Source organism: Ranitomeya variabilis, chromosome 1, assembly GCF_051348905.1.
Source record: "Ranitomeya variabilis isolate aRanVar5 chromosome 1, aRanVar5.hap1, whole genome shotgun sequence".
In the NCBI taxonomy this organism is placed as follows: Eukaryota; Metazoa; Chordata; class Amphibia; order Anura; family Dendrobatidae; genus Ranitomeya; species Ranitomeya variabilis.
The window spans coordinates 393,086,251-393,099,169 of NC_135232.1; the positions used below are offsets into that span (position 1 = coordinate 393,086,251).

General features: G+C 39.6%; 1 protein-coding gene across 6 annotated transcripts in view; it reads left to right on the top strand.

Annotated features, from left to right (window-relative positions):
• DOCK8 (dedicator of cytokinesis 8) overlaps positions 1–12,919 on the top strand; it is a 259,998-nt gene that overhangs the window by 223,517 nt on the left and 23,562 nt on the right. For all 6 annotated transcript variants that reach the window (XM_077249094.1, XM_077249095.1, XM_077249096.1 and 3 more), the window contains 10 exons: positions 1,347–1,499; positions 1,754–1,912; positions 2,284–2,384; positions 3,615–3,807; positions 4,059–4,202; positions 4,865–4,996; positions 5,678–5,812; positions 7,752–7,841; positions 9,353–9,589; positions 10,979–11,122. In XM_077249094.1, coding sequence (XP_077105209.1) covers positions 1,347–1,499; positions 1,754–1,912; positions 2,284–2,384; positions 3,615–3,807; positions 4,059–4,202; positions 4,865–4,996; positions 5,678–5,812; positions 7,752–7,841; positions 9,353–9,589; positions 10,979–11,122 — 1,488 coding nt within the window. The remainder of the gene's footprint in view (positions 1–1,346; positions 1,500–1,753; positions 1,913–2,283; positions 2,385–3,614; positions 3,808–4,058; positions 4,203–4,864; positions 4,997–5,677; positions 5,813–7,751; positions 7,842–9,352; positions 9,590–10,978; positions 11,123–12,919) is intronic.

Consider the following 12,919-nt stretch of genomic DNA (forward strand, 5'->3'; position numbering starts at 1 on the left):
ATATATATATATATATATAGTTTTAAGCATATTGGAGTAAAATTTTCAAATTTTCTTATGCTTTTGGGTTAGGAGAAGTGTACGTCTTAGAGTTCAGGCATAGAGACCTTCAACGTTGAGTACCGACCTTACTGTGCAAATTGAAATCTAACGCTTATTGCCACCAAATCATGCTTAAGGAATTTTGCAGTCACTTGAGGATTTTTGACCACCTGCCTCCTTAGGATTCTAGACAGACAGTGATAGCTTCCGCTCTCTGCCACATCCTTGTCGTATAGTCAGTATTTATTTAACTTTTACCTTGCAAACTATGCTTACAACTGTATCTCTGGGTACATTTAATTTCTTTACTATCTTTTTTAGTATATTTGTTCTTTGTTTGTGCAAGCCAATGAACTGGTATCTTTAACTGTTTGGCCCACTCTGTTGACAATCCAAGAATAGATTCCACCAGAAATTGTCTATGCATGACATTTGTAGAATATTTGCATCATATTTGATTTTATGTCAGAAAAAGTAAAAATAGTGGCACAATTCAGAATAAAAATGATGCCATGTAACTAGCGTGAGCCATCGCTTGTTGATTGGTTAAGGATTGGTTCTGAAGTTTTCCCTTCACACCAGGCATTGCTCAAACACAGACACTTAGTGCCATTTACTTGTATAGGCTGAGGTGCCATTCTCTGGCTGGGAGTGGAGAAATGCTGAAGTGTAGAAATGCAGGCGGCCGAAGCCTCTTTGATCTTGTAGTCAGTGGGAAATCAGCTGCCACTGACATTGGCCCTATTCTACACATGTACCACAATATCCATTCTTGAAACAAAAGACTCAATTTTATGATGCAATCATGAATATCAGTACACCTTATTGCAATTTGTATCCTTTCAGGCTGTATGGCAGGGGTGGGGAACTTCAGGCCCCAGGGCCATTTACGGCCCTCGATGACCTTTTATCAGGCCCCCGAGCAGATTCTCAGGGACCGCATTCTTGGGCAGGGAGCTACATTTTGATTACAACCAGCTCATTAATTTCTTCTTGCTCTGTAAGCACACACGCAGTGCTCACTACTGAACACTGAAGGGCATGCAATGAAAGATTATGTCCTGACACCAGTGCCAGAGTCAGGATGTACGTTGTGAGTGGAGTTTGTACGGCCCCTGAAGGATGGTATAAATATCCAAATGGCCCTTGGCAGAAAAAAGATTCCCCACCCCTGCTGTATGGAAATGGCTTTAATCAAGCTGTACTTGCTGGTGCACTCATTTGTCCCTTGCACATAAATATTTGAATTATTACTAAAAATGCTGACTTGTTTTTGTATAAATTATTTGGTTCCACCCCTTTAGTTTGGAGACATCTTGTTTGAAGAAGAAGTGGAGCAATGTTCTGATCTGTGCCAGAAGGTTTTACATCATTGTAGTAGTGCCCTAGAATGCACAAGGAGTCAAGCCTGCGCAACCCTGTACCTGATAATGAGATACAGCTTCAGCAGTACGAGTGTAAGTCCCCACGTTCCTTCTTCCTCACTTATTATATCAGATTGTCAGTCACACACACACACACATATATTAACAGTGTGTGTTTATATATTTGTATACAGTATATATTTATGCATGTACCTACTGTATATAGTTGTATAGATATATATGACACGTGCAACTACCATTTTAATTTAGCAAGAAAATATCAGATATTTTCATGGTTATGCCTTATCTGCAAGAAAATATTTTTCTTTTTATTATTGTTAATGCAGAATTTTGCAAGAGTAAAAATGCAGGTAACTATGTCCTTGGCTTCATTGGTGGGAAAATCCCAAGATTTTAATGAAGAGTACCTGCGGAAATCACTAAGGAGCATACTTGCGTATGCAGAGGAAGATGAAGACATGCAGCCCACCATGTTTCCAGTGCAGGTAATTGACACCTTAAATATATACTCGCACATGGTCTTATAGGTGATATATGCTATTCTAGATCATTAATACATGTCATTTATGTAGCTTGGAGTTTTATAGTTCACATGTAATGTACTAAGGTGGGTAACATTTTAAAACGACAATTGTATTGTACTAATTGATAATATAGAAGAGTTTTCCAGCAGGGATCTATTTTCTGTTTGTCACAAAATGGTACAAGCCTCTATAATTCTAGATCATCTGTACCTCTATATCCACGTGTACACCAAGTATAACCTGAATCATTCAATAAAACCATCGCAACAATATCCGCTTTATGGACCACCCAAATGTCACAAATGGACTGATCCCCCTGTGTTAATTTTAAGGTGAAAGAACTTTTACACAATCTGAACAGTATTTTATTAGACACGGTCAAAATGAGAGCTTTCCAGAAGGACCCAGAGATGTTAATGGATTTGATGTACAGGTACGTGTCGTGTTACTTCTCAGGGCTTCGTATGTGCCATAAATGTATCGATCTGAAGGCTGCAAACCACTGTCTTAATAGTTTGACCTCCAAATGTCAGTAAATTGTAATTGTTCTTCTAGTCGGCTATCCAGCTCCCTATCACTGATGGGTGAAACATTGGCACAGGTGGGGGAGCGAAACAAGGTGGTATAGGCTCTAGGGGAAGGTGACGGCTGCAAAAAGTGGCAGGAATCTGTGAGGGGAGGAGGAACGCTACATAATGGGGCAACAAGATGGAGTTGTAATCTGGCAGAAGCTCTGTGGAGAGGCAGAGCGGACACAGTAGACGGACAGAGGCTCTGAGAGGATATAAATGCCAAGCTTTCTGCCCACTTGATGCCCAAAACGTTTATTGGGGATAAAGGAACAGACAGACCCTTGAGACATTGGTTGTCAAGTGTTCGGCCATAAGGATGAAAAAAGGGGCTCGGGAAAACTCTGGTAGATTTTTTTTTTCAAAAATGTAGAAATATTTACCACTTGGCTAACAGTAAACGGAGTTTTCCTATAATCAGAAGTCTAGTCCTAGTTCTGCTACAGGTCATATCCCTGTGCCAGGGGTCTTTGTATGATGGAATGAGGCCTGCAATGAGGTGAAAAGCTTTTAGGACCACTCCTAAAAATGATAGTTTTAAATGTTATTATATATCTGTTATTTGTACTGAGATCAGGTACAAAGTACTGGCATGAGATCCCCCTCTCCGTGGTGAAAATTAGCCTCAGTTTTACAGCTAGTCCGTTCAGAATAATAACACATGTCAGAACCCAGTCTGAATGTTAATCTTGGGCCACTTCTCTGTATTTAAAGAGTAAGTGTACTTTCACAAACTGATCGGTGGGGTCTGGGTGATGAAACTCTCACCAATGGCTAAAATAAATTGTCAAAATCTCTCAGTGCTGGTTTTCTTCGAAATGTAGCCCTGGCTTAATGGCTTTCTCTTCAGCCATTCTCCAGTCTCAGAGGATGGAACACTTTTGCCCCTTCTATTAACTTTTGTGGTGTCTCCATACCCCACCTGACCAATATTCCAAAACTTTCAAAGTGCAATTAGACTTAATGAATGCCTCCCATCCTCCTATGGCCTTTTTGCTAAAAAAAAATGTTATTCTTTAATAAGACTGTAGGCAGGTGTTAGATACATAGAAAAGTAATCTTAATTGGTGTTGTTTCTTTGTAATCTTGATCAGAATTGCGAAGGGATATCAGACCTCTCCAGACCTGAGACTGACATGGCTACAGAACATGGCGGAGAAACACGTCAAGGTGAAGTGTTACACCGAGGCAGCCATGTGCCTGGTACATGCCGCCGCTCTGGTTGCAGAATACTTGAGCTTGCTGGAAGATTGTAGCTATTTGCCTGTTGGGAGTGTCAGTTTTCAGGTAAGTGGAATTAGATTGCACATTTTCCTCAGATTGATTAAGGATGCGACTAATAATAATAATAATAATAATTTTTATTTATATAGCGCCAACATATTCCGCAGCACTTTACAATTAAGCGGGGACATATACAGACAAATTCAATACAAGACTAATTTAATGCAATGTCAATATTAGCTTAATAGATGCTCACAAACCTTTTCTATGTATATTTTGTAAGTAATACAATTTTTTCTCAATTAACTTTCTAGAACATATCTTCCAATGTGATAGAAGAATCGGCAGTATCTGATGACATTTTGACCCCAGATGAAGATGGAGTATGTTCTGGAAGGTATTTCTCAGAGACTGGGCTAGTTGGCCTGTTGGAACAAGCTGCAGAGCTCTTCAGTCAAGTAAGTGTTTTTAAGTATATTCACTATAGCGTAAACCTACTTTTACCTCTATGCTATACATACAGCTGGAAATACCTTTATGGACATCTTATAGATACCCGTTTAAACCCCAATACAACCAGGCCATTTTCATTTTTGTGCTTTTTTCCCCCTTTTTGTTCTTTTGAGAGTCATAACTTTATTTTTCCATCCACAAAGCCATATGAAGGTTTGTTTTTTGCGGAACAACTTGTAGTTTTGAATGTCACCATTCATTTGACCATTTAGTGTACTGGAAAATGTAAAAAAAAAATTCCAAGTAGGGTAAAAAGGAATTGCAATTTGTCCAATGGGCTGCAGAGGTGTACTATGGGACGCTATACAAAACATCAAAAATGCTATTATCTTTCCTATGTGGCATAAGTTTTGATACATGTAAATTGCAAAATTATTTATGCGCAATATTTCTGCAGCATTATATGGTGGTTTAACTCCTTTAAGGAACATTTGAAAACTGGTCGAACAGTCCAGTCTTATAATGGCCAGAAATAGTGTTATTGCTTCACACACATGACAACTCATTCAGGAATGTTACCTGAAACAACAGGTAGTCTTTAAGATTACAACTGACTGAAAATGTATTACTTCAGAAACTCTACCCTAAATGCATCCATTTTTTAAAGGCAGGATTTTTTGAGACTGTGAATGAAGTCTACAAAATTGTCATCCCTGTTCTTGAAGCTCATCGAGACTTCCGAAAACTCTCTTCCACTCACGAGAAACTGAAGAAGGCATATGATTGCATAATAACCAAGGTGCCTGGTCTTGATTTCTTTTCATTTTGTGTTTGAATAAATGTTGGAAGCAGGGGCTTTATAATAATAATAATAATAATAGTATAACAGTGGCAATGGAGCTTGAATAGACTGTGTTTCAGTTCCCTGCACAGTTGATAACTGTGAACACTAATGTGCAAGGTAACATCGGATCGAATGTTTGGGCATTCCTTTTATTTAAAGGGCTGTTCCCATCTTCGTAGAAGTATATTGTCAGACTGAGCTTATAAAAACAAGCACTTTTGCAATTTACTGTTTATTAACATTTTCAGACTTTCTTGAGAAATTAACACTTTTCTTTTCTTGCGCAGTGCTTGTAAGCTCTTGTCTTTTGAGCTTGTAAGCACTGCCTTGAAGCTGCCCAGGATCGCTGGAGTGCACAGTGCAGTGTTAGCACTGCATTCTTAGATTCTAAGAAGTCAGACAGCAGTGGTGGTCGGTCTCCCAGTTAAATTGCTGTAAACAAAAGTAAAGCGTTAATATTTTAAGAATGGCTGCAAATTTTATTAAACAGTAAATTGTGTTAGAGTTTGTTTTTACTATCCAACAATATCCATCTATGAAGATAGGAATAACCTTTATCATGTGTAAACTTTTGAAATTTATCTATAGGAAACTTGATGTCAATAATAAAACTAATATGTTATATGAATGTAACAGGGACAAAAGAGAATGTTTGGTACATACTTCCGTGTAGGGTTTTATGGAGCAAAGTTTGGTGACCTGGACGAAAAGGAGTTTATTTACAAAGAACCAGCCATCACTAAACTCCCTGAGATTTCCCACCGACTAGAGGTAAAATGCATCTTTGATTTACTTTTCTATATTATTGATTTAGAAAAAAATTATAACTGATTATAGTTCAGAAATCTGTTTTATGCACTGTGTGTGTATATATATTAATTGTATATATATTAGTTGGTAAAAAAAAATGTAACTGTTAACATTCTGCAGCATATAGGTGTGGGAAAATGCTGCAAAGTAAGAGTTCTTTCAAAAGTGGCATACATACAGTTGTGTTAAAAAATGTTTGCCCCCTTCCTGATTTCCTATTCTTTTGCATGTTTGTCACACTTTAATGTTTCAGATCACCAAACAAATTTAAATATTAGACAAAGATAACACAAGTAATCACAAAGTGCAGTTTTTAAATGAAGGTTTTTATTATTTAGGGAAAAAGAAATCCAAACCTACAGGGCCCTGTGTGAAAAAGTGATTGCCCCCTAAACCTAATAACTGGTTGGCCTGCCCTTAGCAGCAAAAACTGCAATCGTGTTTGCGATAACTGATAATGAGTCTTTTACAACGCTCTGGAGGAATTTTGGCCCACTCTTCTTTGCAGAATTCTTCTAATTCAGCCTCATTGGAGGGTTTCCGAGCATGAACCGCCTTTTTAAGGTCATGCCACATCATCTCAATCAGATTATGGTCCTGACTTAGACTAGGCCACTCCAAAGACTTAATTTTGTTTTACTTAAGACATTCAGAGGTGGATTTGCTGGTGTATTTTGGATCATTGTATTGCTGCATGACCCAAGTGCGCTTCAGCTTGAGGTCACAAACAGATGGCGAGACGTTCTTCTTCAGGATTTTTTGGTAGACAGCAGAATTCATGGTTCCATTTACCACAGCAAGTCTTCCAGGGCTTGAATCAGCAAAACAGCCGCAGACCATCACACTACCACCACCATATTTTACTGTTGGTATGATGTTTCTTTTGTGAAATGCTGTGTTACTGCTATGCCAGATGTAATGGGACTTGCACCTTCCAAAAAGATCAACTTTATACTCACCAGTCCACAGACTATTCTCCCAAAAGTGTTGGGGATCATGAAAATGTTTTCTGGCAAAACTGAGACGAGCCTTTGTTCTTATTGCTCAGCAGTGGATTTCGTTTTGGAACTCTGCCATGCAGGCCATTTTTGCCCAGTCTCTTTCTTATGGTGAAGTCATGAACACTGACCTTAATTGAGGCAAGTGAGGCCAACAGTTCTTTGGATGTTGTTGTGAGGTCTTTTGTGACCTCTTGGATGAGTCGTTGCTGCGCTCTTGGGGTAATTTTGGTTGGCCAACCACTCCTGGGAAGGTTCACCACTGTTCCATGTTTTCGCTGTTTTTGGATAATGTCTCTCACTATGGTTCGCTGGAGTCCCAAAGCTTTAGAAATGGCTTTATAACATTTTCCAGACAGAAAGATCTCTAGTACTTTGTTTCTCATTTGTTCCAGAATTTCTTTGGATCTCGGCATGATGTCTAGCTTTGAGGATCTTTTTGGTCTATTTCACTTTGTCAGGCAGATCCTATTTAAGCAATTTCTTGATTGAAAACAGGTGTGGCAGTAATCAATCCTGGGTGTGTCTAGGTAATTTGAATGCAGCTACCAAAGATGTGATAAACCACAGTTAATATATGTTTTAAGTAGGGGGGGAGCAATCAGTTTTTCACACCGGGCCCTTTAAGTTTGTATTTATTTTTCCCTTAATGATAAACACCTTCATTTAAAAACTACATTTTGTGTTTACTTGTGTTATCTTTGTCTAATATTTAAATTTGTTTGGTGATCGGAAACATTTAAGGGCGACACACAAGCAAAAGAATAGGAAATCAGGAATTGGGCAAATACTTTTTCACACAACTGTATCTATCTTTGTATATATCATATATATCTATAAAATAAATGTCCTATATCTGGAATAATATTGCCAAAATTAACTTTTGGGTTTTGGCACTGTAGGGATTTTATGGCAATTGTTTTGGAGAACATATGGTGGAGGTGATTAAAGACTCGGCTCCTTTAGATAAGTCAAAACTGGATCCCAACAAGGTACCAGAAATATTTTAATTCATTTTCGCTTTCCTCATTGTTACCGGGTAAACTTTTGTTAACATTTAATTTTTAGGTCCAAAATTCTGCCCTGATTGATTTCATGCTATATCTAAATACGGCTTTATTTAGAAGTCAGAGTTTTTCATCCTTGTTCTGTCAGTGTTTTCCACAGCATATAGTCACATGGGGGCATGTATTCTGGTTCCGTTTGCAAAGCGCAAGCAGACAAAAAATGGGACCATGGATTAGGAAAGCGTTCTGTGTATAAATTTGGCCTTTTTCTGATCTCATAATGTACTGCTTTAAGGAACCAAGGAGCTTACTGCATTCACCTTGATTTTAAAGGGGTCTTCTCAAGTTTGGATGTTATCCGCTATCCATGGCATAAGGTATGACTTCTCGATTGCTGGAGGTCTGATTGTTGGGACTCCCACTGATCCAGAGAACCGTAGCTCTGAAGAGCCCCATGTAAATTAAGCAGTTGTCGATCATACGCACTGCTACTTCATTCACTCTTAATGGCACCAGAGATAGCCTAGCGCTGCACTCGGGTGGTCTTTAGCACTCCCATGTAATCCTGTGAGGAGTGACAGTGTGCATGATTGACCACCACTTTATTCACTCGGGAGCCCTGTTCTCCGCATTTCTGGAGGTCCCTACAGATAGGGGATAACTTCCATACTTAAGGACACCCCTTCAAATTCTGAGGAAACTCTGTAAGTACATATGCAGTAACCACCCCTTGTGATGGCTGATGTTAGTGTGAAATATTTAACTCTACAAGGGCGGAAGTTCCATTTTTCTCTTATAAATCTCTTACAAATCTCCAATACACCTGTAACTATTAAGATATAGTATTATCATTCAATATATTTTTATTAAACAATTTGAGTATTTTGGTAACATCTGAAACATTACATATTAAACAAATGAAATAGACAAATACAAAGTCAATCAAACCTCTTCCCCCTTTCAAATGCTATTTCAGTACTAGTATGGTGAACCAACTGTGTTCATGTTATAGCATGTAACTTGTTTATAATTCTTAAATGCGGCGAGAGAGAGATTAATATCATTAAGAAGTATGGTTGAAAGAATGTAAAAGCAAAGTTAGAAAGAAAAGAGAAAAGTAAAAGACAGGAAGAAAGAAAGAAAGTGGATATCGGAGATCTCATATACCAACAGCCCCATTTGTCAAGGGATTCAAAAACACACACCTTATGTTAACCATGTCTGAAAATATTGAGATTTTTTAAATTGGATCCATGGGTACCACATCGCAAACCACTTAGTACATGTCTTGTCATAAGATATAGTATTAAACAAACCCACACAGAATCCTGGATCCAAGTAAGCTACAAAAATCTAAATGCTGCAAAAGTTTAGCTGAAGTGTACCGCATGTAAACATTCTGTACTGAATTCATTTGATTTTACGCAAATACAAAGAGAATAATTGGCATAACGTATGCTTTATACTTATTCTTTATTCTCTACAATGCCCTTCAGGCCTACATACAAATTACGTTTGTGGAGCCATACTTTGAGGAATATGAAATGAAATACAGGATGACTTATTTTGAGAAGAACTATAATCTTCGCCGGTTTATGTATACCACTCCCTTTACTCGTGATGGACGTCCTCGAGGAGACCTCAGTGAACAGTACAAGAGGAAAACCATTGTGACCACTATGCATGCTTTTCCTTATATCAAGACCCGCATAAACGTTATCCAGAAACAAGAGGTAAAGTAAATGATAAAATAATAGTTTAATAAAACAGAAAATGATCTATAATCTATACTCACAAATATTCAAATGAAATGTTGTGTTAAGGAGATGGATATGACTGATGAGACAGAACCCTCTCGATCCTGACATTGTCACAATGTGCTCAATGGTGTGTACATTGGCAGCCATTGACTGCCAGCGGACAATAGGCTTATGTTGACTTAAAGACGCAGGATGATGGCAAGAGCGTGATGACAAATATTTTAACAATGGCGAAACGTACTGGAAACAGATGAAACGCTTATTACTTCTGGCAGCTGTAATGGGTGAGGAATATAACAATGGCACAAACTGCATATACATGTGGTATGTTGTCCATTGGGCATGTTTACTGTACGGTAAGTAAGTAAAGGACAGTGTGAGCACCAAGAGACCTGCATACAGAGGTAGCAGGATAAGTTTGTCAATGAAGCTGTATTTTTCACTTGGCACAACTTATATGGACATTACAATGAATTATCAGTAATTTTACAAACAACCGAGGACAAACTTACTAAGCCCTGTACATGGACACAAGTTACCAATGAATATTTGCAAATAATATTTGACATATCTGCTCATGTCATACCTCCCTTCTTTGGGCCTTAACAGGTTGGAGATTAAGTAGTGTATTCACCTTTTTGCTGATATAAATAAATAAAACTTAACTTTTAATCAGTATTGTATAAAAATGCAATGACATTAGTGTGGACATTTTGAGCCGTCTATGGGACACGTGGGGCTGTCAAGTAGACGGGTCGGCATTGGCAGATAAGTAGAAATAACATGTAAAGCGCCATGGAATAAATGGCGCTATAATAATAAATAATAATAATAATAACAGGGGCATGTTTGCCTATGTCACCACGGAGGAGAATGCACATGCGATCTCGGTCCTCTCTGGACCTAAATCTCTGATATGCGATCTGAATGTCAATCAGAACTCGGAAGTGATGACATATCAAGCAATTAACAGAAGGTTCCATGATTGGTACACTGTCACTTCATACAGGTATTTATAGAACCAGTTTTTATGTTTATGCTGTATCGGCCTAGATAATGCCAGCCTCCACTCACCAAAGGCCTGTGGATAACCAGTCCATATATCAACTTAAGGGCACATTTGCCTTTCCCTGATGACCCTACAAGGGAGAAAAGCGTCGGGAGGCACACAGGGCAAGCATTAGGGTATGTCTACACAGGGACAAAAGTGGACTGCCCTCGTAAGTCTTTGGTCACTAGGAACTTTTATTGGCAGTGGTTAGGCTATCCCATATATATGATTGACATATATGTAATGTGTATGGCTAGGTTAACTGTAACTTCTTTAGGTTTTAAACCAAAACTGTGTGTCTTTGTTTCTAGTGTATTCTGACTCCCATAGAAGTTGCCATAGAAGACATGCAGAAAAAAACACTTGAACTGGCTGTTGCTACCAATCAGGAGCCTCCAGATGCAAAAATGCTTCAGATGGTGCTGCAAGGTTCTGTAGGAGCCACGGTGAATCAGGTTTGTGCCAATCAATTAATCGCCATTTAATTTAATAACGGTATGCAGATCAATTATTGGAAGCCATTTAAACATTGAATTTTTATCAGTTGTATTAATAAATGATTATAGTAAACCCTGGACAATTTGACCACTGGTAATCCATATACAGTATATACATTTCCTCTTCTTGTGATTTATTAAGTACACATTTGCAGAAGGCTTGTACAGAGGCATAGAGTTCATGTGTTTCTTTTCTAAAGATTCATAGCAACTCTGTGTGCCACCATATAATGTGTCATTACACTTTTATATTACGGATATATGCTCTTAAATGCTCACTTAAAGTCAATGCTTGTGGAGGAGGATATATTTGTAACTGGACACTATTTGTTGACTGTCGGATGTATCTGGAAGTCATCAGAAAAAAACCTCTGTATACCTCCTAAGAGTATGTTTCCACAGTTAGTAAACGCTGCGGGTTGGGCGCTGCGTTCATCCGCAGCATCCAACCCGCAGCGGCCAGATGTTACAGCATAGTAGATGGGATTTCAAGAAATCCCATGCCCACTGTGCGTGCACGGATGCCTCCGGCTTACCTGCGGAGACAGACATGCAGTACGTCTTTCCAGACTGCAGCATGTCAATTTATATAGCTGAGACGCTCAGTCTCCGCTGCGTAAATTACCCATACACTTTGATTAGATGCAGTAAAACCGCATTATCTTCCTAGTTACATGCCTATTAAGTGTGGGAACGCAGGGGGCGTGGCCTAGGGCGCGATGTAACAGGACGTGTTCCGGACCTCTCCCGCTGCACATACCGCAATAGTTCTTTTGGAAGCGCCGCCGAACGCTTGTAAAGTGCCCAGGTGTGCCCGGAGTCCCATTGAGCCGAAGGGAACCAGCGGGGAGCGGTGGAGGAGTGTCCAGACACAGGAATGACGAGAAGGAAGCAAAAGGAGCCGGCAATGGCGGGAGGCTCGCGGATCCAAGATGGCGCCGAGTCTGCAGTGGAGGCGGCTAAGGCAAGCGCCGCATATCGCAAGAAGTTAGAGGTGATTGCCAAACTGGAGAGATTTTCACGATCAGAGGAGGCTGAGAAACTACGCTCAGAGGCTGAAGGTGAGGGAGCTAAAGGAATAAGTGACTCTGGGGACTTGCTGTTTGGAGGCGATGATGCACAAAGCAGTATGGTGGAGCGGGAGTCCCCGGTGAGAGCCCATACAGGGCTTGAGAAGGAAGCCGCATCAATTTCTGATTTGGGCCCACAAGCTGAAATGTCTGTGGTTGTAGAGATGGCTGAAATGTCTGTGGTTGTAGAGATGGCTGAAATGGAGGAACCGACGCTTAAAGACATATTTTCAGTGGTGATGTGCTGTAAATCTGCTCTTGCTGCTCTGAACCTACGTGTGGATGACTTAAAGGGAGAGATGGTGTCACTTAACTCTGCTATGCGTAAAGTTGAGAAAAGAGTGGAGGTGGTGGAGGAGCGTGTGGGGATTGTTGAAGATCAGACTAATGAACTGTTAAAAAGGGAAAAAAGTACATTCAGCGGATTGCAGAGCTGGAGTTTAAAACTGAAGATCTTGAAAACCGCTCCCGCAGGAACACTTTAAGAATAATAGGTGTGCCAGAAAAAGTGGAAGGGAGTAATCCCACTGAGTACATCTAGGCATGGCTGAAAAATACGGTGGGAGGTTATAGCCTCACCAAATTATTTGCGGATGAAAGAGGGCATAGGGTTCCCACTAGACCTTTGCCCCCGGGATCGTCCCCGAGAGCTATTCTGGCTAAGATCTTGAATTATCGGGACCGT